General features: G+C 46.0%; 1 protein-coding gene and 1 non-coding gene across 2 annotated transcripts in view; one reads left to right on the top strand and one right to left on the bottom strand.

Moving 5' to 3' along the window:
* The window catches only part of LOC119949967, a 46,037-nt gene that overhangs the window by 15,370 nt on the left and 3,295 nt on the right, over positions 1–27,372 (top strand). Inside the window, exons 9-10 of the mRNA XM_038771823.1 lie at positions 7,652–7,658; positions 9,988–10,036. Coding sequence (XP_038627751.1) covers positions 7,652–7,658; positions 9,988–10,036 — 56 coding nt within the window. The remainder of the gene's footprint in view (positions 1–7,651; positions 7,659–9,987; positions 10,037–27,372) is intronic.
* On the bottom strand, positions 19,753–19,890 carry LOC119920375. Its single transcript, XR_005448125.1, has one exon. It is a non-coding gene; the product is annotated as a small nucleolar RNA SNORA7 (small nucleolar RNA).

The following is a 27,372-nucleotide window of genomic DNA, read 5'->3' as shown; positions in this document are numbered from 1 at the left end:
ACAAATTGTTTTTTAAATTGTTATTATATTCAAATGGAAGCAAATTGCAAATTCATCTGCTTTATCAGGTATTTTCCTATAGAAAAGTTCAATAAAAACTCATACTGAAAACAATAATTTTTATAAAAGATATCCCAGAGCCTCAGTCTATAAAATCAGTGGAAATTGTCCAGAATGCTTTTCATTCATCTCACTTCGACCCACAGGAAGGAAGAAATGTATAGATTTCCATTAGCCAAGTACAGTCAGGTTTCTCTGTAAGTTTCCTAACATCTTTCCTTCTTCCCTGGTTGCAGTGTAAACTGAAGAAAATCTAAATGAATAGGAATAGGAATCCAGGAGGCTTGTGTGAGAATCTTGCTGTGGTGTGACCAGAGCTTGGATAGGGGTGGAGAGAAAGGACCGGGGGCAGAAAATGTTAGAAAAAAAATGAAACAAAAGAAAGACTAGAAATCAGGCTATTACTAGGATGGCCAATGGACTATCATTTTCTTCGATGGTCATTTGTAAACCTAGGCTACATATTCTCACCTCTCTTTACCCCTACTCCTCCATTAATTTCCATCAGAACGCTCTCAGGTGGGTGCTATCTACCATATTTCCTCATGTAATCGGCCTGCTTTTTTGCACCATTTTTGTGCCCTAAAGCAGAGGTGGGGCAATTATATGGTACATTTTATATTGTACTCTCCCAAGCGCTTAGAACAGTGCTCAGTACACATTAAGTGCTCAATAAATACGATTGAATTAATATTAGAATGAAGTCATTCATTCATTCATTTAATCGTATTTATTGAGTGCTTACGGTGTGCACAGCACTGTACTAAGCACTTGGGGAGCACAAGTTGGCAACATATAGAGACGGTCTCCCTACCCAACAATGGGCACACAGTCTAAAAGGGGGAGACAGACAACAAAACAAAATATGTGGACAGGTGTCAAGTCATCAGAATAAATAGAAGTAAAGCTAGATGCACATCATTAACAAATAAATATAATAGTAAATACATACAAGTAAAATAAATGGAGTAATAAATCTGTACAAACACATATACAGGTGCAGTGGGGAGGGGAAGGAAGTAGGGCAGGGGGGAAGAAGAGAAGCAAAAGGGGGCTCAGTCCTGGAGGAGGTGAGCTCTCAGTAGAGCTTTGCAGGGAGGAAGAGAGCTAGCTTGGTGGATGTGTGGAGGGAGGGCATTCCAGGCCAGGGGAAGGACGTGGGCCGGGGGTCGACAGCAGGACAGGCGAGAACGAGGTACAGTGAGGAGGTTAGTGGCAGAGGAGCAGAGGGTGCAGGCTGGGCTGTAGAAGGAGAGAAGGGAGGTGAGGTAGGAGGGGGCGAGGTGATGGAGAGCCTTGAAGCCAAGAGTGAGGAGTTTTTGCTTGATGCGTAGGTTGACTGGTAGCCACTGGAGATTTTTGAGGTGAGGAGTAACATGCCCAGAGCGTTTCTGCACAAAGATGATCTGGGCAGCAGCGTGAAGTATAGACTGAAGTGAGGAGAGACAGGAGGATGGGAGATCAGAGAGGAAGCTGATGCAGTAATCTAGTCGGGATAGGATGAGCGATTGAACCAGCAAGGTAGCAGTTTGGATGGAGAGGAAAGGGCGGATCTTGGCGATGTTGCGGAGGTGAGACCGCATTCCAAGTCTATTTGGAAGAGGAGAAAGAGGAAAAGAAAAAAGGAGGAAAGGCCAGGGACTGGAAAGGAGAAGAGAGGAGAAGGGGAGAAGGAAGAGGATGGTAAGAGGGCACTTGAAACTGCATTTCTCACTTCCACTGCACTCTCCCAAATGCTGCATACAATAAGCATCCAATGAATTAATTCCACCTCCCTGCTGTGCTGTCCCTATCTTTCCCTCTTCCTCCACCCGCTGAGTCAGGTAGCAGCTCTGAACAGAGAACAAGCGAATCTGGACTTTGGAAAAGCCATACTACTGAATTATTGTTTTTGCAAAAAAAACAGAGTATGCCATTTCCTACATAGATTAGGTACAATTAGAGGTAATTGTGTGATATAAAAAAAAATCTTTGATTTCCCCCTCAAAAATCAGGCTGGTATAATTATGCAATGAAAGCAATTACACCAGGAAAAACAGTACTCCCAGATATTTGTTTACATCTCATTTATCAGTTTGATCTAAAACTGAATTTGGGATCAAATCCAATCTGATCCAACCAAAACACAATGTGAATGTGGGAATCTCTCTAATGTTTTCTTTAGTGGAGATGGAGGTAAAGAATTAAGACTCTTGGCTACTTTTTTTAATCCATTAACCGCTCAATCATCAAATTGTTTCACTCAATCCCTAGCCAGTTTCCTTCTTAAAAAGTCACCCGGCTGTGCTTAGAGCAAGGATCTTGGCAAATCTGACATCTCCTGATGAAGGGACTGAAGGTCTACTTTAAAAAGAAGTCCCTTTGGTAATTTATCAATTTAATTCATTATGGCATTTTTAATTAGAGTAGTTATCTCAAGTGCTTACTATGCACTAAGCATTGAGATAGATACAGGGTTATTAGAGCAGATCCAGTTTCTGTTTCACACGGAGCTCAAAATCTATTTCATCTCATTTTACAGTGGAGGAAACTCAGGCCCAGAGAAGTTAAGTGACAAGCCCAAGGTCATACAGCAGGACAGTGGCAGAGCTGGGATTGGAACTCAGGCCTCCTGACTCCCAGCCCATGCTCTTATTGTAACTACCTCATAACTGAGAAACAGTCTGGCCTAGTGGAAAAAGCCTGGGGGCTGGGAGTCAGAGGGCCTGGGTTCTAATCCCAGTTCCACCACTTCCCTTCTGTGTGACTTTGGACTAGTCACTTCACTTCCTCATGTCTCAATCTCCTCATCTATAAAATGGAGACTGAATACACATTCCATCTCCTACTTATACTGTCAGTCCCCTGTGGGCCTGGGACTGTGTTTGACCTGATTATCCAGTAGCTGGCACATAGTAAACACTTATCAAATACCACAATTATGATTAGCTCTGCTACTGGCCTGCTTTGTGACCTTGGACAAGTCACTTGCCCTCACTGGGCCTCAATTTCCTCATCTGAAAAATGGAGAGATGATACCTGCACTTCCATCCCTCTTGGATTTTGACCGCCCCCCCCCCCCCACCCGCCAGCCATGGGACAAGGACTCTTAACCTTGTATCCACCCCAGCGCTTAGCGAAAAATTAGCACTTAACAAATGTCATTGTTATTATGAATGTCCTTAACTGTGGGGAGGGAGTAAGGAAGGACTAAAAGCCTGACTGGAGAGGACGAAGGCAGTTTGAACAGAAAGGGTATAGTGAGGGATAATAATAATAATAATGTTGGTATTTGTTAAGCGTTTACTATGTGCCAAGCACTGTTCTGAGCATTGGGGGATACAAGGTAATCCAAGGTTGCCCCATGTGGGGCTGTCTTAATCCCCATTTTACAGATGAGGGAACTGAGGCACAGAAAAGTTAAGTGACTTGCCCAAAATCACACAGCTGACAAGTGGCAGAGCTGGGATTAGAACCCATGACCTCTGACTCCCAAGCCTGTGCTCTTTCCACTGAGCCATGCTGCTTCTCAACATTTCCACCTCTCCCTCACCATTAACTGGTTGTCGTGATCCCAGAGAGACCACCATGGATTCGAGGTAACTGGGTAAGTCATCAACCTCAACTCCCTTTGCGTTTTCGTCGGGCCTCCCAACCCTGGGCCAAGAACAGACAGTCCAGGTGGATAAATGGAGGCAAGCGTTGGGCTGGGAGACTCATGCTGTAACAAAAAAGTATCGCGCCCCAGACAGAACACATTTCCGAATATTAAAGTTTTCATCTTGGGAATGTTCCCTGAGCCTTCAGAAATCTCCTTTCCAAGTTACTCTGTGAAGATCCCTCTGCGGATGGCCACGCTCCCAGTCCCGCCTTATCAGGTGAAGACTTAGGGGAGAGACTGAAGCAGTGACCTTGAGCTATTTTCCCCACCAGATCGGGAGGCGCAGAGATATGAAGTTGAAAGCTTGAACTAGCTAAGCAACAGCACGCGATGTAATTTGCTGATAGAAAGAAACCCATCAAGTGCAAGTGAAATTGCTGGATCGCATTAATAATGGAGCTCTTAGGGCTGGGAAATAGTCTACATCCACATTCTGTGGGGCGGGCCAACCCTTTAATGCTCAAATTAAAACTCTCCCTTTCCTTCCATGTTCTAAACACCATTTCAGCTCCGGTGTCTGAACAAAATAATTGACCGATGTGTGAGGGGCTAATGCAGCAGATTGTCTTAATGGGTTGATTTATTAGCAGATGAAAGCCATCGGCTTTAGCAAAAATACGCTCCCCCTTGTCATCCTTCCTGATACTTTTCTGCAGAGACCTGCTGTGGACTGATTGATTTCCATTGTCCTTGTCAACAGAGCAGAGCTGCCAGCCCCACCTCCACCCTCCCCAGAGCGTGATCGATGGATGCGGAAGAAGAAAAGAGAAGCAAAGTTGGAAATGGGCTGGAAAGCAAGTTCAGGGGCTAGCTGCAATGAGCATCCTCCTTGAGACTCTCCTCTCCCAATCAGCCCAGCCCTCCCACCTATCCACTCTCCTCTCCCACTCATTCATTCATTCAATCAGTCACATTTATTGAGTGCTTACTGTGTGCGGAGCACCGGACTAAGCGCTTGGGAGAGTACACTACAACAATAAACAGACACATTCCCTGCCCACAATGAGCTTACAGTCTACAAGGGGAGACAGACATTAATATAAATAAATTACAAGAAAGTACATAAGTGTTGTGGGGATGGGAGGTGGGGGGGATGAATAAAGGGAACAAGGGACGCAGAAGGGAATTGAAAAAAAGAAAAAGAAGGCTTAGTTAAGGAAGGCCTCTTGGAGGAGATGTGCCTTCAATAAAGCTTTGAAGCAGGGGAGAGTCATTGTCTGTTGGGTTTGAGGAGGGAGGGCGTTCCAGGCCAGAGGTGGGATGTGGGTGACAGGTTGGTGGCAAGATAGACAAGATCGAGGCACATTGAGAAGATTAGTATTAGATGAATGAAGTGTGAAGTCTGGGTTGTAGTACGAGAGTAGCGAGGTGAGGTGGGGGGGGGGGGGCAAGGTGATTGAGTGCTTTAAAACCAATGATAAGGAGTTTCTGTTTGATGTGGAGGTGGATGGGCAACCACTGGAGTATCAGGAGTGGGGAAGCATGTCCTGGACGGTTTTTTTTAGAAAAATGATCTGGCAGCAGACTGAAGTCTGAATTGGAGTGGGGAGAGACAAGAGGCAGGGAGGTCAGCAAGGAGGCTGATACGGTAATCAAGGTGGGAGAGGATAAGTGATTGTATTAATGTGGTAGTAGTTTGGATGGAGAGGAATGGGTGGATTTTGGTGATGTGAAGGTGGAACCAACAGGATTTAGTGATGGATTGAATATATGAGTTGAATGAGAGAGAGAAGTCAAGGATAAAGCCAAAGTTACAGGCTTGTGAGGCAGGAAGGATGGTGGTGCCATCTACAGTGATGGCACAGCCAGAGGGAGGACAGGATTTGGGTGGGAAGAGAAGAAATTCCATTTAAGATATATCAAGTTTGAGGTAAGGGGCGGACATCCAAGTAGAGATGTCCAAAGGCAGGAAGAAATGCAAGACTGCAGAGAGGGAGAGAGATCAAGGCTGGAGATGTAGATTTGGGTACCGTCCGCATCCAACCGAGCTCACACACTTGGTTCCTCGAACTCCAACTCACCCACTGTAATTCAGTGTCATTCAGTCATTCAATCATATTTATTGAGTGCTTACTGTGTGCAGAGCACTGTACTAAGCACTTGGAAAGTAAAATTCAGCCACAAAGAGACCATCCCTGCCCAAACAGGCTCACATTCTAGAAGGGGGGAGACAGACATCAAAACAAGTAAACAAGCATCAATAGCATCGATATAAATAAATAGAATTAGAGATATATATACACATCAGAACAAGTAAAATGGGCATTAATATAAATAAATAGAACTATAGATATGTACATATATAGACAAGTGCTGGGGGGGATGGGGTAGAGCAAAGGGAGAGAGTCGGGGAGAGTTCCCAACTCCCTGAGCACATCCTCCCTCCTGCTTGGAACTCCCTACCCCTTCATATCTGACAATCCACCTCTATCTCCGATTTCAAAGCACTACCTACAATCATCTCTCCTCCAGGAAACCACCACTGAATAGTCTCTCACCTCCCCACCCTATTTGCCCTCCCTTCTGTGTCACCTACGCACTTGAGTCCCTACGCCCTGAGCACTTTGATGCTCACCCCACCCCCAGCTCCACAGCACATACATGGGACCTGATTATCCTGTATCTACCCCAGCGATGAATACAGTGCTTGGTGCAGAGTAAGTGCTTAATAAATATTATTCTTATTATTATATCCATATTCTTATACTCTGCCACATCTCTTATCTGTAACTGATCTGAATGCCTGTCTCTCCAACTTAAGACTGTATGCTCCCAAGCACTTATTCATTCAATTCAATCGTATTTACTGAGTGCTTACTGTGTGCAGAGCACTGTACTAAGCACTTAGGCCAGTACTCTGCACACAATAAGTACTCAATACCATTGATTGATTGATCCTAAACCATGCCGTTTCCCCTGCTGGGAGCTCCATCCCCTTCGGCCAATCCACCAGACCCCAAGTCTCCCCACCTTCAAAACCCTCCTAAGATGCAACTCTCACCTGGAAGTCTGGCAGTTTCTGACCTCTGGGCAGGGAATGTGTCCCTACATTATTCTGTACTTTCCAAGCACCTTGTAGAGAGCAGTGCACCAAATGGGCATTCAATAAATACTGTTACTACTCCTACTATAATAATAATAATAATAATAATAATAATAATAATAATAATAATAATAATTTTGGTATTTGTTAAGCACTTACTATGTGCAAGGCACTGTTCTAAGCACTGGGGAGGATACAAGGTGATCAGGTTGTCCCATGTAGGGCTCACAATCTTAATCCCCATTTTACAGATGAGGTAACTGAGGCACAAAGAAGTTAAGTGACTTGCCCAAAGTCACAGAGCTGACAAGCAGCGGAGTTGGGATTTGAGCCCATGACCTCTGACTCCAAAGCCCGGGCTCTTTCCACTAAGCCATGCTGCTTCTCTACTGCCTCTCAGACTGGGTGGAGTCCAGGCTTCCATGATGATTGGCTTTTGGGGAAGGAGCCTTCCACCTCAATCAATCAATAGCATTTATCTTGCATTCACTCATTCATTCATTCATTCATGCAATTGTATTTATTGAGCACTTACTATGTGCAGAGCACTGTACTAAGTGCTTGGAAAGTACAATAGAACAATAAAAAGACATTCCCTGCCCACAACGGGCTTACAGTCACCTATTGTAAGCCCTGTAGTAAGCACTTGAGTGTAGTAGAAATAGAGGACTCGATCCCTGCCTTTGTTTACAATCTAGTTGGGGAGGCAGACACAAAAATCAATGACCAGTAGAAGGAAGGTGAATACTGCTTCCCTTGGCGTCCTCAGGCTTGAACTCTGGGGCAGAGGGGAGAGTTCTGCCTGATCTCTAAGAGGGAGCCCGGTGCATGGAGCCTTTGCTGCTTCAGGGCATCCCCGGGCTGCTCCCATCTAACCCGGGGCCCCTCCCATACCCCCCCCCCCCCAGACACCTGGTACCTCCACCCTATCACAGCTCGGGATTCACCCTAGCACCCCCCCAACCCCAACCCCAGACCACTGGGGTTTCTAAGATGGCGAATCAGGCCACGGAGCACTAAGATGGCGGATCAGGCCACGAGGTGGAGAGCAACCACTCCTTGGAGGCGGGACTAAGAGAGATGAACGGGTTGGAGAAGGAGGGATGCCAACTTCCTGCTCAAATGCCAAAGAGAAGGCCCGGAACCCAACGGACAGCCCGGGGGACTAATGAAGGTTCCCTCCTGCGGGAGGGCCAATGAGAGCTGACTATGTCAATCAGACAGGACATCCCCCTTCCCCGCTGCCCTTGTACGGGGCCTTAGTTTAGTCCATGGACCCTCCTTTTCCTGGACTAGTTCTCGTGTGGTGAATGAGTTTAAAGGTGCTTGATTTGGAGCAAGCTCTGATCTCTGTTTTCTCTACGCCACACCTCATCCGGAGTGCTGTGTGTCCCTGGGCAAGTCACTTCACTTCTCTGGGCCCCAGCTATCTCATCTCTAAAATGGGGATTAAGATTGTGAGCCCCAAGTGGGACAGGGACTGTGTCGAACCCGCTTCCTTTGTATCCATCCCAGCGCTTAGTACAGTGCCTGGCATATAATAATGATAATAACAATGGCATTTGGTAAGTGCTTACTCTGTGCCAAGCACTGTTCTAAGGCTGAGGTAGATACAAGGTCATCAGGTTGCCCCAGGTGGGGCTCACAGTCTTCAGCCCCATTTTACAGATGAGGGAACTGAGGCACAGAGAAGTGAAGTGACTCACCCAAAGTCACACAGAAGACAAGTAGCAGAGTCAGGATTAGAACCCACAACCTCTGACTCCCAAGCCTGGGCTCTTTCCACTAAGCCACATAAGTGCTTAACAAACACCACAACTATTAATATTATTATTAGGAAAGTGAGTGCTTAAGGGTATTATTATTCATTCATTCATTCATTCAATCATATTTATTGAGCGCTTACTGTGTGCAGAGCACTGTACTAAGCGCTTGGGAAGTACAAGTTGGCAACATATAGAGACAGTCCCTACCCAACAGTGGGCTCACAGTCTAGAAGGGGGAGACAGAGAACAAAACAAAACATATTAACAAAATAAAATAAATAGAATAAATATGTACAAATAAAATAAATAAATAGAGTAATAAATATGTACAAACACATATACATATATACAGGTACTGTGGGGAGGGGAAGGAGGTAAGGGGGGCGATAGGAAGGGGGAGGAGGGGGGAGGAAGGAGGGGGCTCAGTCTGGGAAGGCCTCCTGGAGGAGGTGAGCTCTCAGTAGGGCTTTGAAGGGAGGAAGAGAGCTAGCTTGGTGGATGTTGGGAGGGAGGGCATTCCAGGCCAGGGGGATGTCGTGGGCCGGGGATCGATGGCAGGACAGGCGAGAACGAGGCACGGTGAGGAGATTAGCGGCAGAGGAGCGGAGCGTGCGGGCTGGGCTGTAGAAGGAGAGAAGGGAGGTGAGGTAGGAGGGGGCGAGGTGATGGAGAGCCTTGAAGCCGAGGGTGAGGAGTTTTTGCCTGATGTGTAGGTTGATTGGTAGCCACTGGAGATTTGTTTATTATTTATTTCTTATTATTATTATCATGGTGTTTGTTAAGCACTTACTATGTGCAAAGCACTGTCTAAGCGCTGGGGTTGATACAAGGTAATCAGGTTGTCCCATGTGGTGCTCTTGGTCTTAATCCCCATTTTACAGATGAGGTAACTGAGGCACGGAGAAGTTAAATGACATGCCCAAAGTCACCCAGCTGATAAGTGGCGGAGCCACGATTAGAACCCATGACCTTTGACTCCCAAGCCCGGGCTCTCTCCACTAAGCCACACTGCTTAAATGCTGTAAGCACATTTACTTAACTCTCTTGTACTTTCCTAGGTGCTTAGTACAGTGCTATGCACAGAATAAGTGCTCAATAAATGCCATTGACTGATTGACATAAGTGCATAATTGGTTCAAAGTGCAGGGGTGATCTAGTTGCCATCACCCAGCTGTGAGAATTATCTCAGCTTCCAGAAGGCCCTTTCTCGTTCCATGAGATTCAATAACATGCTAGTAGCCAAGCATAGATGAGATGACCGCCTCTTCTACATACACACAAACTCGCACATATCTGTGCCAGCATGTATGCTCATTTTCACACCTGGATATCCTTTAGACAGTCTGCACCTCCACCTATTATGGGGGCTGGAAGAGACTTGGATTAATTATTTCTAAAATCGTATGATGGGAAAAAACCCTCTATCCCCTGTCAAATGTCACCACCGAGTTATCTGTGGGAAACCTTTGTGTTTCTAGTCAGAGCTTCTACCCGCTGCAGGTGAGGCTTGAGCATAAGATGAAGCCAGTGAGAAGAATTTGGTTTTCAAAGCTGCCTCTTCAGTTCTCTCATCTCTGTTCTCTCTGGTTGTCTCTTCCTGGTATTTAGTACTCTGTGGGGGCTGGATTAAAGAATGCTTCTGAAAACATTGAAAAGAACCAGGCATCAACCTAAGAAAACCTCCCGTCCTGGGAGGATTTCTGTTCTCAAGAGATTTATTCTGTTTTCCAATGGCATTCCCAGGAGCCTGTCAGCAACAGAACATAAGTTGGCTCAGCTCTGGACAGAAAAGTGAAGGTTCCGATGACAGATAGGCAAGAGAATATACTCCTTGAGGTTTACATGCCCCGATTGCTACTGTCCATCTGTTCTTCTGGGATGTCTGGAACCTGTTCCTTAATGCCTGGCTCATACCGTTCTCCCTGTCTGGAATTCCCTGCCCCCTCACAGCTGGTAGATCACTGCTCTCGCTATCTCCAAGGCCCTTCTGAAATCCCATCTCCTCCAGGCGACTTTCAATCCATCCATCAATTAATCAATCAGTGGTATTTGTTGAGCGTTTACTGTGTGCAGAGCACTATACTGCTGCTCGGGAGAGTACAGTATAACAGACTTGGTAGACATGTTCCCTGCCCACAAGGAGATTATAGACCAGCTTTCCCCATTGATGTCCACCCTTCCAAGTCACATCCACGCAAGAGCCACTTGGAATACTTGTGGACATTTACAACCACCATAAGCACGTATAGATATTTGCTCGTTTAATTATTTATTCATCTGTTCTCTCTCCTACATAAGACTGGGAGCCCCATGTGGGACAGGGACCATGTCTGACCTAATTAACTTGTACCTACCCCAGCACTTAGAACACTGTTTGACACATAGTAAGTGCTTAACAAATACCGAAAACAAAATATATTTTCATCCTGACATATCCATACAACTTGTGGCTTAGTGGATAGAGCATGAACCTGGGAGTTAGAAGGACCTTGGTTCTAATCCCAGCTTCCCCACTTGTCTGCTGTGTGACCTTGAGCAAGTCACTTCACTTGTCTGCCTCAGTTACCTTGTGTGGAAAAATGGGGATTAAGACTATGAACCCCACTGTGGGACAGGGACTGTGTCCAACCTGATTACCTTATTTCTATCCCAGGGCTTAGAACAGCGCTCGGCACATAGTAAGTGCTTAACAAGGACCATAAATATTATCATTATTATTATTCCAGTCTCTGCACCCTCCAGTCCATACTACACTCTGCGGCTCGGATGCGTAAACTCCTTGAGGGCAGGGATTGTGGCTACTATCCCCCCCAAGCACTTAGTACAATGCTACACACACAGTAAGTGCTCAATAAATAGCATTGATTCATAAATAGCATTGAGGAGCACTGTATTAAGCACTTGGGAGAGTACATCATAATTGGTAGACATGTTCCCTGTCCACAATGAGCTTACAGTCCAGAGGGGGAGACGTAATTTATAAGCAATTGATAATATATAATGTATATATTTGTACAAAAATGATTAGAGACTGACTGTAAGCTCATTGTGGGCAGAGAACGTTTCTACTAACTCTGTTATGCTCTCCCAAACGCTTAGTACAGTGCTCTGCATATAGGAAACACTCAATAAATGCTGTTGATTGATTCACTGAGTGTGGAGTGAAGACCAAATGCCCAAAGTTCACAGATCCAAGTGCATAGACTAAGCCAAAGGGAATTGACTGGTTGATTTTTCTTAGATGTTGTTTTGCACACGTCTCTCCACTCCTCAAAACCCTCCATTGGTTACCTATTCTTCTGCACAGCCAACAGAAACTCCTCACCATTGGCTTTAAGGTCCTCAATTAGCTCTCTCCATCTTCCTTCTCCCATTACACCCCAGCTCGCACTCTTCATTCCTTTCTAGTTAACTTTATTTCTGTGCCTCGCTCTCCAGTCGCATGCCCCTCCCTCCTACCTGGAACTCCCTCCCCCTTAAATTACACCAGCCCATAGCTCTGCCTATCTAGGAAGCCCTTCTGAGACAGCATCTCCTCCAGGAGGATTTCCATGATTAATTTTTCTTCTCCATAGTAGTAGTCATGGCAGGAGGAGTAGCAGTAAATTGTAGTATTTATTGAGCAACCACTTGATGTGGTGCATTGTACTGGGCACTTGGGAAATAGAGAATAAAGTGACACAGTATCTGTCCACAGTCCCCCCAACTACCACCTCAACATTTCTGTGCCAACTTCTCCACTCAAGGTCTACCTGTAGCACATTTGTACATATTGACTTACACATCCTCCTGGTCAAGCATTTGCTCATCTACATAGCCATCTTTCCTTGTTTTTCTCTTATCTGTAAAGTGTTTCTGTCACCCCCGCCAGTCTATAGGTTGCCCATCAAACTTCGCATGAAGCAAAAACTCCTCACGATTGGCTTCAAAGCTCTCCATCCCCTTGTCCCCTCCCACCTCACCTCCCTTCTCTCATTCTCCAGCCCAGACTGCACCCTCCACTCCTCTGCCGCTAACCTCCTCACTGTGCCTCGTTTTCACCTGTCCCACCATTGACTCCCAGCCCACATCCTATCTCTGGCCTGGAATGCCCTCCCTCCTCACATCCACCAAACTAGCTCTCTTCCCCTCTTCAAAGACCTACTGAGGGCTCACCTCCTCCAGGAGGCCTTCCCAGACTGAGCCACCCCTTTTTCTCTGCTCCTCCTCCCTTCCCCATCACCCCTACTCCCTCCCTCTGCTCTACCCCCTTCCCCTCCCTACAGCACTTGTGTATATTTGTACATATTTATTACTCTTTTATTAATGATGTGTCTATATCTATAATTTTATTTATCTATTTTAATGGTATTGACGCCTGTCTACTTGTTTTGTTTTGTTGTCTGTCTCCCCCTTCTAGACTGTGAGCTCGTTGTTGGGTAGGGGTTGTCTCTATCTGTTGCCAAATTGTACTTTCCAAGTGCTTAATACAGTGCTCTGCACACAGCAAGCACTCAGTAAATACGATGGAATGAATGAATGAATAAGCTCTTTGAGGACCAGAAATGTGTCTTCTAGCTCACTTGTACTCTCCCAAGCGCTCAGTATAGCGTGGCCTAATGGAAAGAGCCAGGCCTGGGAGTCAGAGGACATGGGTTCTTATTCTGGCTCTGCCAATTACCTGCTGTGTGACCTTGGGCAAATCACTTCACTTCCTCTATGTTTCAGTTTCCTCACCTGCAAAATGGGGATTCAATACCTATTCTCCCTCCTGGGCAGGGATTGTGTCTGACCAAATTAGCTTGTATCTACCCCAGCGCTTAGAACAATGAGCACTTAACAGATATCATCATCATCAACACCATCATCATCATCATAAGTACAGTGTTTTGCACAGAGTAAGCACTCAATAAATACCACTGATTGATTGATTGGGCCTCTGAGTCCCACCAGCCCCATATGGGACAGGGACTGAGTCCAACCTGATTATTGTGTAGCTACTCCAGCACTTCTGGATTAATACAGTCAATCAATCGTATTTATTGAGTGCTCACCTATGTGCAGAGCACTGTTCTAAGAGCTTGGAAAAACACAATACAACAGAATTAGCAGACACATTCCTTTCCCAATGAGCTGACAGTCTGGGGGAGGGGGGCAGATTTTAATATGAATAATGGTACAGTGCTTGGCACATAGTAAGGGCTGGATGGATATTATTATTATTATTATCATTAGTGGTATTGACTGAGAACTCACTGAATGCAGATCACTGTATTAAACTCTTAGGAGAGTACAACAAAAGCTAGTCACTCATTCTCTGCCCTTAGGGAGTTGACAGTCTAGTGTGGGAGAAGACAGACAAAAATTATTTACAAAAAGTGGGAGCAGGAGGAAGAACAAGGATATAAATGTGGTAGTTGTGGGAAAGTGTCAGAATGAAATAGCTAAATGAACAATAGAACAAATAAGTGCTGAGGATGAGCCCAAAATACATAAGGGCTACAGATGGCTGTTGAATTGATGCAACCGGATCAATTAATTAATTGTATTTATTGAGTGCATACAGTGCACAGAGCACTGTACTAAGTGCTTGGGAGAGTCCAATCTGAGTTGTTTCCCTGCCCACAAGGAGCTTACAGTCTAGAGGGTGAGACAGACATTAATATACATAAATAAATTACAGAGATGCACATAAGTGCTGTGGGGCTGAGGGTGGGGTGAATAAAAGGTGTAAATCCAAGTGCAAGGGCAACTAGAGTGTTGCAAATTAACTGGGGAAGGCCTCCTGGAGAAGGTGGGATTTCAGAAGAGCTTTGAAGTTGGGGAGACCTGTGTCCCAGTGGATTTTGGGGGTGAAGAATTTCCACGCTGAAGGAGGCGTGCAAGCGAAGGGTAGGTTGGTGGCAGGAGAGTAGACCATGAGGCATGGTAACAAGCGGCGTGTTTGTAACGTGGCTTTGGAGGACAACCTGGGATTTTAATGGATGGGTGGACTGGCTCTAGAACCCAAACAATGGTTGATCAGACTCAGGAATCGTTTCACTGGATCTTGCAGCAGAATGCAGGCCCCCAGGCAGTGACCCTCCATCTTGTGCCTTTGTGCCAAATCCTTCTTTTGTAGACACCGGTATGCTCCTGTGCCGAGTTCACCTTCTGACTCACTGGGCTGTTTGCCCTTAATGCAATTGGAAACTATGTTTCACTGCCTAGTCTCTGACCAGAACTTGAGAGCAATGACATGGGAAAATTCAATATACGAGCAACATCAGGTGCCATTTATGATCTGTCTTTCAGTACCCAGTGGAATCAGTAGGTAGGAGAGACAGGATGATCCCCCACCGCCTCCCTGGAACTGCCCTCGGTCACCCTTCCAGCGTTCTGGCGGGGACTGCTTTGATCAGAGAAGGTCCCTACTGACCTAATGTTCTCTGTGCACTCTATCAGCACCAAAGTTCAGTTTCGATGGTCTCCACCCAAGGCAGATGGCCCTGGGCCTTTTATCTTGGGATCTGGACCATGGTGGGAGGTCTTTTCCCACTTCTGGCAGCATCTCCAGGAAATGGCTGGCCCTCAGATCCCTGGATCCTGCTTCGTATGTCTTCAGGCACTCTCGATTTCCTAGGCACTGGGGCTAGCTGGACTGCGCTCAATTGTGCTGAGTCCCGGACTTCCAGCTCACTGCATTAATACCTTTATTCGCCTGGGAATCAGTGTGGCCTAATGGAAAGAGCAAAGGTCTGGGAGTCAGGAGACCTGGGTTCTAATCCCAGCTCTCTCATTTGCCTACCTTCTGGGTGACCTCAGGTAATAATAATAATCATAATAATAATGGCATTTGTTAAGCACTTTCTATGTGCAAAGCACTGTTCTAAGTGCTGGGAGAATACAAGGTAATCACCTTGTCCCACGTGGGGCTCACAGTCTTAATCCCCATTTTCCAGATGAGGTAATGGAGGCCCAGAGAAGTTAAGTGACTTGCCCAAGGTCACACAGCAGACATGTGGGGGAGCTGGGATTAGAACCCGTGATCTCTGACTCCCAAACCCGTGCTCTTTCCACTGAGCCATGCTGCTTCTCTAAGTAGGTGAGTTAGATAACTCACCTAACTTGTCTGTGCCTCAGTTACCGCATTAGTAAAGTGGAGTTCAATGTCTGTTCGCCCTCTTATTTAGACTGTGAGCCCCATTTGGAGTAGGGAATGGATCGGATCTGATTGTATTGTACCTTCCCCAGAGCTTAGTCCAGTGCTCGACACATAATAATCACTAATTTTCTTTGGTATTTGTTAAGCACTAAGTGCTGGGGTGGTTACAAGTTGATTAGGTTGGATGCAGTCCAGGCCCACATGGGGCTCCCAGTTTTAGTTCTCATTTTACAGATGAGTAAACTGAGGCACAGAGAAGTTAAGTGACTTGCCCAAAATCGCACAGCCGACAAGCGGCTCTTAACAAATGCCGCAATTATTATTCTCATGGAAAAGGGCAGTTTGTTTCTCCAAGGACACATGGACACACACACACACACACACACACACACACACACACACACACACATGCACGCACATACCAGTTTCCTTTGAGGAAAGGCAGTACCATAGGCTCAGTTCTGATGAGGAAAGGAATTCCAGTTCAGACTTGGAAGAAACAGTCCAGAATGGAAAGCAGGAGAGGATACTTTGCAAATCCTGGACAAAGTCATCTTCGAAAAGATGTGGCGTGACCAGGCTGAGACATTGGCAATCTCCGCACAGTCAAAGGGCACTACTTCAAGGAGATCAAGTCATCTAGATTAGTCATTTTGGTGTCGAGCTGGTTGCCTGAAGTATGTCACTGTTATCCATTATTATCAAGGGGGTCCTGGATTTCTTCCCATTCATCAAAGTCAGTCAGGTGCAAGATATGGCCCGCTGCAACTTGGTAACAGGACCTTGGGGCTGAGAACACTTGTTCAGCTGGGGACTTAATCAGCCATCTGAGACTCAGGCCGTGGCATCCATTATTTCCCTGACTGATTGTGGACTTGTCATTAATCCCGCTCTCTAACTTCTCAACTAGACGATCTCATCTCGAATGCCCAACTCCAAATACAAATTGAATGGCTGCAACACCCTGCATTGGGGGCGGGGTGGGGGGGGGGAGGGTGTTGACTGCCAACACTTAACAGCCAAAATGCTTGCTGACAAGATCCTTGCCACATGTCACAGCTCAATTTCTTCCTTCACTGGGTGTCATACTCGTTTATTTTTCACAAACAACCTCTCATCTGACTATCAGATGAGGCGCAGCGTGGCTCAGTGGAAAATCAATCAATCAATCAATCATATTTATTGAGCGCTTACTGTGTGCAGAGCACTGTACTAAGCGCTTGGGAAGTACAAGATGGCAACATATAGAGACAGTCCCTACCCAACGAGACCGGGCTTTGGAGTCAGAGGTCATGGGTTCAAATCCCAACTCTGGCACTTGTCACCTGTGTGACTTTGGGCAAGTCACTTAACTCCTCTGTGCCTCAGTTCCCTCATCTGTAAAATGGGGGTGAAGACTGTGAGCCCCATGTGGGACAACCTGATCACCTTGTAACCTCCCCAGCGCTTAGAACAGTGCTTGGCACATAGTAAGTGCTTAATAAATGCCATCATTATTATTAGTAGTAGTATTATCAGTGTCCTGAAAATAATTTCCTACACCCAGATGAATTACATTTGCCGCTTGAGGGCCTGAGAAGCGAAGATCCCTAAGTGGAAAGTGCAGAAATCAAACGCACCTTCCTGGCTATGGCATCCCATCAACCATCTCGGCATTCAGACATTTATCGCCTCGCTAACTTCCCTGCCTCCTGTCTCCCTCATCTCCGATTCAAACTTCACTCTGCTATCCAATCACTTAAGTCTTGAAATTTCAACTCTGTTTCTTCCCCCTACCTGAAACGTATAGGAGTGTCTGTCTCCCCTGCTAGATTGAGTAGAGTTTATTGAGCACTTTGAGAAACAGCATGGATAGAGCATAGGCTTGGAACTCAGAGGATCTGGTTTTTAATCCTGACTCTGCTACTTGTCTGCTGTGTGACCTTTGTCAAATCACTTCTCTGTGCCTCAGTTTCCTCATCTGTAAAATGGGGGTTAAGACTGTAAGCCCCCTGTGGGGCTACCACATGTCTACCAACTCTGTTATATTGTAGGAGTGTGGCCTAGTGGAAAGAAGATGGGCCTGGGAGCCAGAGGACCTGGGTTCTAATCCTGGCTCTGCCACCTGTCAGCTGTGTAGCCTTGGACAAGTCAGTTAACTTATATTTGTCCATTACCTCTTCTGAAAATGGGGGTTAAGACTGTGAGCCCCATGTGGGACTTGGACTGTGTCCAGGCTGATTAGCTTGTATTTACCCGAGCATAAATACCATAAAAAAAATGTATTTTCCTAAGTGTTTAGTACAGTGGTATGTACACAGTAAGTGCTCAACGAATATCACTGGTTGATCAATTAATTGATTGGTCTATTCTCTACTGTACTCTTCCAATAATAATAATTGTGGTATTTGTTAAGCACTTAATATGTGCCAGGCACTGTACTAAATGCTGGAGTAGATACAAGATAATCGGGTTGGACCCAGTCCCTGTCCCGCAGGGGCCTTACAGTCTTAATCCCCATTTTACAGATGAGGAAACTGAGGCACAGAGAAGTGACTTGACAAAGGTCACACAGCAGACAAGTAGCAGAGTCAGGATTAAAACCCAGATCCTCTGAGTCCCAAGCCCGTGCTCTTTCCATGCTGTTTCTCAAAGTGCTCAATAAATTCTACTGATAGATTGATTTTCTACAACATAGTTCTGCACACTTCTTTTCACTCCTCAAAAACCTCCGATGTTTGCCCACTCTTCTCCACATTGAGCGGACTCCTTGGGCTTGCCTTTCAGCTTCTCCATCAGCTCCCTTGTTCCTCCCTATCCTCTCTCTTCTTCCATTGCACCCCAGCTTGTGCTTTGCATTCCTCTCGAGCTAATTCATTCCTTCTATCTCAATCTCATCTCTCCGGTTGCCCACCTCTATCTCTCAGCTTTCCTGCCTGCCTGGGACTCTCTCCCCCTTTATTTATCTGTCAGACCACAGCTCTCCCCATCTTCAAAGCTCTTGTCTTTTGTGCTGTTTTAGTGTTTTACTGTTTCATGTCTCATGGGTCTGTCTCCAGGCATCTCCCACCTTATAGTCTTAGACTGTGAGCCTCTTAAGGGCCAGGGTTCATGTCAAATGCCCACCTGTAGATATTTTCCCAAGGTCTAGTACCGCGCTCTGCACAGAGTAAGTGTTTAATCAATACGATTACTACTACTGCTACTACTACTACTACTAGGAAGCCTTCCTGATTAATCTCTGATCTCCCCGTATTGTATCCCCCAATTGCCACTTTAGCCCTTGAGCACCTAAACCCTTAAGAACTGACAACTTTAATAGCACATCTGTACATAACTTACATACCTAAGGAGCTGCATGGCCTAGAGGAAAGATCATGGGTCTGGGAGTCAGAGGACCTGGGCTCTAACCTTAGCTCTGCCACTTGTCTGCTGTGTGACCTTGGGTAAGTCACTTAACTTTCGGTGCCTCAGTTACCTCATCTGGAAAATAGGGATTCAATATCTTGTCTCCCTCCTACTTAAACTGTAAGCCCCGTGTGGGATAGGGACTGTGTTCAATAATGGCATTTACTAAGTGCTTACTATGTGCAATGCACTGTTCTAAGCACTGGGGAGGTAACGAGGTGATCAGGTTGTCCCACAGGGGGCTCACAGTCTTAATCCCCATTTTACAGATGAGGTCACTGAGGCACAGAGAAGTTAAGTGACTTGCCCAAAGTCACAGAGCTGACAATTGGCAGAGCTGGGATTCGAACCCATGACCTCTGACTCCAAAGCCCATGCTCTTTCCACTGAGCCACGCTGCTTCTCAACCTGATTATCTTGTATCTACCCCAGTTCTTGGCACAGAAGAGCTTAAAGAATATGACAATGATCGTTATTATGTCAGCTTATATGTTGTACTATTTACTTGTCTTGTCTTATGCCCTCAAGTCATTTCTGACCCACAGCGACACCACGGACACATCTCCCCCAAAACGCCCCCCTCTCCATCTGCAATCATTCTGGTAGTGTATCCATACAGTTTTCTTGATAAAAATCCGGAAGTGGTTTACCATTGCCTCCTTCCGCTCAGTAAACTTGAGTCTCCGCCCTCGACTCTCTCCTATGCCCTGCTGCCCAGCACAAGTGAGCCTTGACCTGTAGCAGATTGCCTTCCACTCGCTAGCCACTGGCCGAGCTGGGAATGGAATGGGTAGGCCTCTGCTTGACTCTCCCTCCCATAGCCGAGTCCAGTAGAGTACTGGAAACTCTCCAGGTGTGACCCTGAGAGGTGGACTATTTATTTACTCATCCACATATCCATCTTTCCATTCTCTTTTTCTTCCTTTTTGTAATTTATTTTAGTGTCTGTCTCCCCTGTTGGACTCTAGGCTCCTTGAGGGCAGGGATCATGTTTACTAGCTCTATTGTACTCTCCCATGTGCTTAGTACAGTGCTCTGCACACAGAAGACTCTAAGCTCCTTCAGGACAGGAATTGTGTCTGTTGATTCTATTGTTCTCTACCAAGGGCCAAGTTCAGTGCTCTGCAGACAGTAAGGTGCTCAATAAAAACTAGTGACTGATTAATATTTATGTGTTTTTGATATTTTTATTCATTTGAATATATCATTTAGATTGGTCTTCTTTCTCTTTTGATTCCGTGGGTTCCAGTCAATACCCCAGGCATTGAAAATGTGGCTGTATCATGAATGACTATGTAGATGGGTACCTTTTCCCATAGGCATACATGTTACAAATTAGGATCCATTCCAGAACCTCTGGAAAATTAATATGTAATTAATTTTATTATTGTTATAATCAAACATCCATTGTATTTATTAAGAACCTACTGTGTGCAGAGCACTGTACTGAGGCTTAGGAAAGTACTATGGAGTTAGTATTCCAAACTGCTACCATGTTAATCTGATCACGCATCCTATCCTGCCTAGATTACTGTATCAGCCTCCTTGCTGATCTCCCTGCCCCTGTCTTTCCCCACCCTCATCCATACTTCATTCTGCTGCCCAGATCATTTTTCTGCAAAAACTTTCAGGCCATGTTCCCCCACTCCTCAAGGACCACTAGTAGGGAGAAGCAGCATGGCTTAGTGGAAAGAGCCCGGGCTTGGGAGTCAGAGGTCGTGGGTTTGATTCCCAGCTCTGCCACTTGTCTGCTGTGTGACTTTGGGCAAATCACTTAACTTCTCTGTTCCTCAGTTACCTCAGCTGTAAAATGGGGAATAAGACTGTGAGCCCCACGTGGGACAACCTTGTATCTACCCCAGCGCTTAGAACAGTGCTCGGTACATTGTAAGTGCTTAACAAATGCCATCATTATCCAGCACTTAGAACAGTGCTTTGCACATAGTAAGTGCTTAACAAATGCCATCTTATTATTATTATTATCCACTTCCACAGCAAACAGAAACTCCTCACCATGGACTTTAAAGCACTCAATCAGCTTGCCCACTCCTACCTCACTTTGCTACTCTCCTACTACAACCCAGCCCGCATCCTTTCCTCCTCTAATTCTAACCTTCTCACTGTACCTCCATCTCATCTATTTTACCCTTGACCTCTCGCTCACATCCTGCTTCTGGCCTAGAACTCCCTCCCACCTCATGTCTGACAGACAATTATTCTCCCCACCTTCAAAGCCTTGTTGAAAATACATCTCCTCCAAGAGGCCGCCCTTCTTTCCTCTTCTCCCACTCCCTTCTACGTCACCCTGACTTGCTCCCTTTATCCACCCCCCAACCCACAGCACTTATGTACATATCTGTCATTTATTTATTTATATTAATATCTACCTCCCCTCTAGACTGTAAGTTTGGTGTGGGCAGGGAATGTGTCTGTTTGTTGTTTATTGTATCAATCAATCAATCGCATTTATTGAGCGCTTACTGTGTGCAGAGCACTGTACTAAGCGCTTGGGAAGTACAAGTTGGCAACATATACAGACGGTCCCTACCCAACAGTGGGCTCACAGTCTAGAAGGGGGAGACAGAGAACAAAACATATTAACAAAATAAAATAAATAGAATAGATATGTACAAGTAAAATAAATAAATAAATAGAATAATAAATACGTACAAACATATATACATATATACAGGTGCCGTGGAGAAGGGAAGGAGGTAAGGCGGGGGGGATGAAGAGGAGGAGGAGGGGGAGAGGAAGGAGGGGGCTCAGTCTGGGAAGGCCTCCTGGAGGAGGTGAGCTCTCCGTAGGGCCTTGAAGAGAGGAAGAAAGCTAGCTTGGCGGATGGGCAGAGGGAGGGCATTCCAGACCAGGGGGATGATGTGGGCCGGGGGTTGACGGCGGGACAGGTGAGAATGAGGCACGGTGAGGAGATTAGCAGCAGAGGAGCGGAGGGTGCAGGCTGGGCTGTAGAAGGAGAGAAGGGAGGTGAGGTAGGAGGGGGCAAGGTGATGGAGAGCCTTGAAGCCGAGGGTGAGGAGTTTCTGCCTGATGCGTAGGTTGATTGGTAGCCACTGGAGATTTTTGAGGAGGGGAGTAACATGCCCAGAGTGTTTCTGGACAAAGACAATCCGGGCAGCAGCGTGAAGTATGGATTGAAGTGGGGAGAGACACGAGGATGGGAGATCAGAGAGGAGGCTGATACAGTAGTCCAGACGGGATAGGATGAGAGCTTGAACGAGCAGGGTAGTGGTTTGGATGGAGAGGAAAGGGCGGATCTTGGCAATGTTGCGGAGCTGAGACCGGCAGGTTTTGGTGACGGCTTGGATGTGAGGGGTGAATGAGAGAGCGGAGTCAAGGATGACACCAAGTTTGCGGGCTTGTGAGACGGGAAGGATGGTAGTGCCGTCAACAGTGATGGGAAAGTCAGGGAGAGGGCAGGGTTTGGGAGGGAAGACAAGGAGTTCAGTCTTGGACATGTTGAGTTTTAGGTGGTGGGCAGACATCCAGATGGATATGTCCTGAAGGCAGGAGGAGATGCGAGCCTAGAGGGAGGTGGAGAGAGCAGGGGCAGAGATGTAGATTTGGGTGTCATCAGCGTAGAGATGATAGTTGAAGTCCTGGGAGCGAATGAGGTCACCAAGAGTGTGAGTGTAGATCGAGAACAGAAGGGGACCAAGAACTGAACCTTGAGGAACCCCCACAGTAAGGGGATTGTACTTACCCAATTGTGCTCACCCAATTGCTTAGTGCAGTGCTCTGTACAAAGTAAGAGCTCAATAAATGTGATTGACTGTCTGACTGACTATTCCACTGCCACTGAGAAAAGCACTGTGGCAACCACTGCCTTCCAATCAATCAGTCAATCAATCATTCAATCGTATTTTTTGAGTGCTTACTGTGTGCAGAGTACTGTACTCAGTGCTTAGGAGAATACAATATTATAAGGTTGGTAGAAACATTCCCTGCCCACAGTAAGATTAGAGATTAGTGGGGAAGACAGACATTAACATAAATAAATAAATTACAGCTATGCAGGTAAGTGCTGTTGGGCTTAGGGAAGGATTAATAAAGGATGCAAATCCAGAGAAGCAGTGTGGCCTAGTGGATAGAGCAAGGGCCTGGGAGTCAGTGGTCATGGGTTCTAAACCCAGCTATGCCACTTGTCAACTGTGTGACTTTGGGCAAGTCACTTAACTTCTCTGTGCCTCATTTACCTCATCTGTAAAATGGAGATTAAGACTGTGAGCCCTGCGTGGAACAACCGAATTACCTTATATCCCGCCCAACGCTTAAAACAGTGCCTGGCACGTAGTAAGCACTTAACAGATAGCACCATCATCATACAACAGTTGGCAAACACAGTCTCTACCCAAAATGAGCTTACAGTCTAGAGGGAGCTCAGCATTAAACAGCAATTCCTTGTCTTGTCTTATGCTGTTGCGTCATCTCCTATGCATAGCGAATCCATGGATACCTCTCTCCCAGACTGCCCCACTTCCATCTGCAAACTCCTTACCATTGGCTTTAAGGCAATCAATCAGCTCTCTCCCTCATACATAACCTCTCTGAACTCCTAACCTAACCTGTACACTCCACTCTAATGCCAACCTACTCTCTGCACCTCAATCATATTTATCCCATCATCAAACATTTGCCCAAGTTCTCCCTCAGGGCAGGAACTCCTTCCCCCTTCACATCCGAAAGTTCACTCTCTCCCCATCTACAAAACCCTTCTAAAATCACATTTTCAACAAGAGGCCTTCCCAGACTAAGCCTTCTATTTCCCCTACCCGCCCTTCCCTGTGCATCCACTACAAACTTGGCTATATACACCGTAAACACCTTGATACTCAACTAGCCCCATAGCACTTTTGTAAATATTCGTACTTTCTACTATTTCCCCTATCCCTATTGCATTTTTATATCTTTCTCCCCCAGTAGATTGTGAAATCTTTGTGGGGTGGGGTTGTTCCTACCAACCCTGGCATATTATAGCTTCCCAAGCACTTAGTATGGTGTTTTGCACACAATAGGCACTCGATGAATACCACTGATTGACTGATTGATCTGCAGTACACTTTCAACTGATTGACTGATTGATTGAAAAGACAGTATAAAAACCGCATCGCATTTCTTACGGTCACCTTTCTGTTCTGAGTTTAGATCACTTCTTGGGTACACAGTATGGGTGCAAATTTCCTGAAGTCCATTTGATTGGATGATGGGTGTGTCTAAGTGCCCCTAAGTGATCATCTTCCACCTGGTTGAAGGGGTTGATTTACAACATGTTAATGAGCCAGGTCCTCTGATTGCTTTCTGCAGTCAGGATCTGCTTTATTGAGCCATCTGCCACTCACAGACAATTTCTCTCTCCCATTGCTGCTTGTCTTTACAGTTGGCAGGAAGAAAATTTAGGCCAGTGATTTTTATTTGTTGTAGAGCACTCCCACAAGCCTCATACACCCACGCAAGCCGCACAGTGCTACATTGGCGTCTCCTCTGTTGCCACCCCCTGGGGAATTCCCCTCCATAACCCACGGTCCCCGCGGCCCCCGAACCCCTGGTGGACAAAGTAAAGGCGGGTACGTGTGGGGGAGAACACTGAGCCGCTGATTGAGGGGCAGGAGCAGAGATCGTGGAATGTCCCACCTCCCTCTTCTCTGGTTCCTCCCCGTTGGCCCTAGGCCAGAGACTACATAGTTGAAACCACTTAGATAATGGAGGAGGTGCTGAGATAAAGAGGCGGCTGATCTGATCATCTTGAAGGACTTCGCCTGATAAACGAGCCGTTTTTCAAAATGATGATAATTCTTCGTGGAACCCTCAGGGTCTGATGATATTGTTCAATTCCTAGGGAAAAAGGGACTCGTTAAACACTAGCCGTAGCCGCTAGGTGGCGGTCAAAGTCCATTGAAAAATAGCTAAATCATCATCAATCGTATCTATTGAGCGCTTACTGTGTGCAGAGCACTGTACTAAGCGCTTGGGAAGTACAAGTTGGCAACATATACAGTCCCTACCCAACAGTGGGCTCACAGTCTAAAAGGGGGAGACAGAGAAGAAAACCAAACATACTAACAAAATAAAATAAATAGAATAGATATGTACAAGTAACATAAATAAATAAATTGAGTAATAAATATGTACAAACAGCTAAATCTGTTGCCATTTACCTGCCAAACATTAGTTGGTGTCGTAATAGTAATAATGATAATAATAATAATAATAATGATGGTACTTGTTAAGCGCTTACTATGTGCCAGGCACTGTTCTAAGCGCTTGTACTAGCAGATGATTATTACTCCATTTATTTCCCTTGTGCATATTCTATTTATTTTATTTTGTTAATATGTTTTGTTTTGTTCTCTGTCTCGTCCTTCTAGACTGAGCCCACTGTTGGGTCGGGACCGTCTCTAGATGTTGCCAACTTGTACTTCCCAAGCGCTTAATACAGTGCTCTGCACACAGTAAGTGCTCAATAAATACGATTGAATGAATGAATGAATGATTGAGTCTGAACTAAAGGCACTGTAGTTCCAGGAAGAGGCCTTGCCTAAGAATACTTTAATAATAATAATGATAATAATAATGTTGGTATTTGTTAAGCGCTTACTATGTGCAAAGCACTGGTCTAAGCACTGGGGTAGATACAAGGTAATCAGGTTGTCCCACGAGGGGCTCACAGTCTTCATCCCCATTTTACAGATGAGGGAACTGAGGCCCAGAGAAGTGAAGTGACTTGCCCAAAGTCACACATCTGACAAGTGGCGGGGCCGGGATTTGAACCCGTGGCCTCTGACTCCCGAGCCCGTGCTCTTTCCACTGAGCCACGCTGCTTCCCAAGCAGTGTGGCTTGGTGCAAAGAGCACGGACTTGGGAGTCAGAGGTCAGAGGTCATGGGTTCTAATCCCGACTCCACCACTTGTCTGCTGTGTGACTTTGGGCAAGTCGCTTCATTTTTCTGTGCCTGTTACCTCATCTGTAAAATGGAGATGAAGACTCTGAGCCCCATGTGGAACAACCTGATTACTTTGTCTCTCCCCTAGTGCTTAGAACAGTGCTTGGCACATAGTAAGTGCTTAACAAATGCCATCATCATTAATATTATTATTATTATGATTTATTGAGATTTTACTGTGTGCAGAGCACTATACTGAGCGCTTGGGAGAGTACAAAAGAGATACTAAGGCACGATTCCAGCCCTCAAGAAGCTGGTTGTTATAATGCTATTTATTATGAAATAATAATGATAAATAATAAATGATTGCAGTATTTTGTAAGTTATCATTGTGCTCAGAGCCTTGTACTAAGATCTGGGAAAGAAATACACAGATAATAATAATAGTAATAATAATAACAATGGTATTAAGCACTTACTATGTGCTAGACACTGTGCTAAGTGCTAGGGTGGATACAGGCAAATCGTGTTGAACACAGTCCCTGTCCCACATGGGGCTCCCAGTCTCGAGCCCCATTTTACAGAAGAGGTAACTGAGGCACAGAGAAATTAAGTGACTTGCCCAAATTCACACAACAGATAAGTGAAAGATGAAGTGTGGACACAGTACCCTGGAGTCCAAGGGGCTCACGGTCTAAACGTGAGGAGCCGGGTTGGGTTGAGGTTGGCGACCGACTCATAAGGAATGGCAAATAAAGATACAAAAGACAAAGATGATGACAAACAGGAAAGGAGAGGCAGGATAGCCACTTCCTCACAGCTCAGACCAACAGTCCCAGAAGTCACAGATGAGGCCACGGTGGTGACCATCGCCAGGATCTAGGAGTTGAGAAGGAGGGCCTCGCATCTGCAGCTGGTCAAAATCTACATGGGGCTGTCAGAAGGGGTCGATGGGAGCCCCGGTGGCCTCGGGTAGGGGCATGGTCCTTTCCTTATAGCTGAGGGCCCCAGGGGGATCAGAAGTTAGGGGAGCAGTTGATGTCGCACCTAGCTGACGCAGGTCAAATCCTTCCCCAAGCAAAAGTGAGCGTGTGCAACGCTGGCTGCCGCCACAAAACCACCACCCCGGCCAGCTCATGCCGGGTGGTAGGTGGTAGGAGAGAATAGAAGTGAGGTAGGAGGCGGCAAGGTGATGGAGTGATTTAAAGTCAATGGAGAGTCACATCCAAGCCATCACCAATACCTGCCGGTCTCAGCTCCACAACATTGCCAAGATCCGCCCTTTCCTCTCCATCCATACCGCTACCCTGCTCATTCAAGCTCTCATCCTATCCCGTCTGGACTACTGCATCAGCCTTCTCTCTGATCTCCCATCCTCGTGTCTCTCTCCACTTCAATCCATACTTCATGCTGCTGCCCGGATTATCTTTGTCCAGAAACGCTCTGGGCATATTA

This window comes from Tachyglossus aculeatus, chromosome X1 (genome assembly GCF_015852505.1).
Source record: "Tachyglossus aculeatus isolate mTacAcu1 chromosome X1, mTacAcu1.pri, whole genome shotgun sequence".
NCBI classification, from domain to species: domain Eukaryota; kingdom Metazoa; phylum Chordata; class Mammalia; order Monotremata; family Tachyglossidae; genus Tachyglossus; species Tachyglossus aculeatus.
Note: the sequence above shows the minus strand (reverse complement) of the source record. Positions and strands in the feature narration are given on the sequence as shown.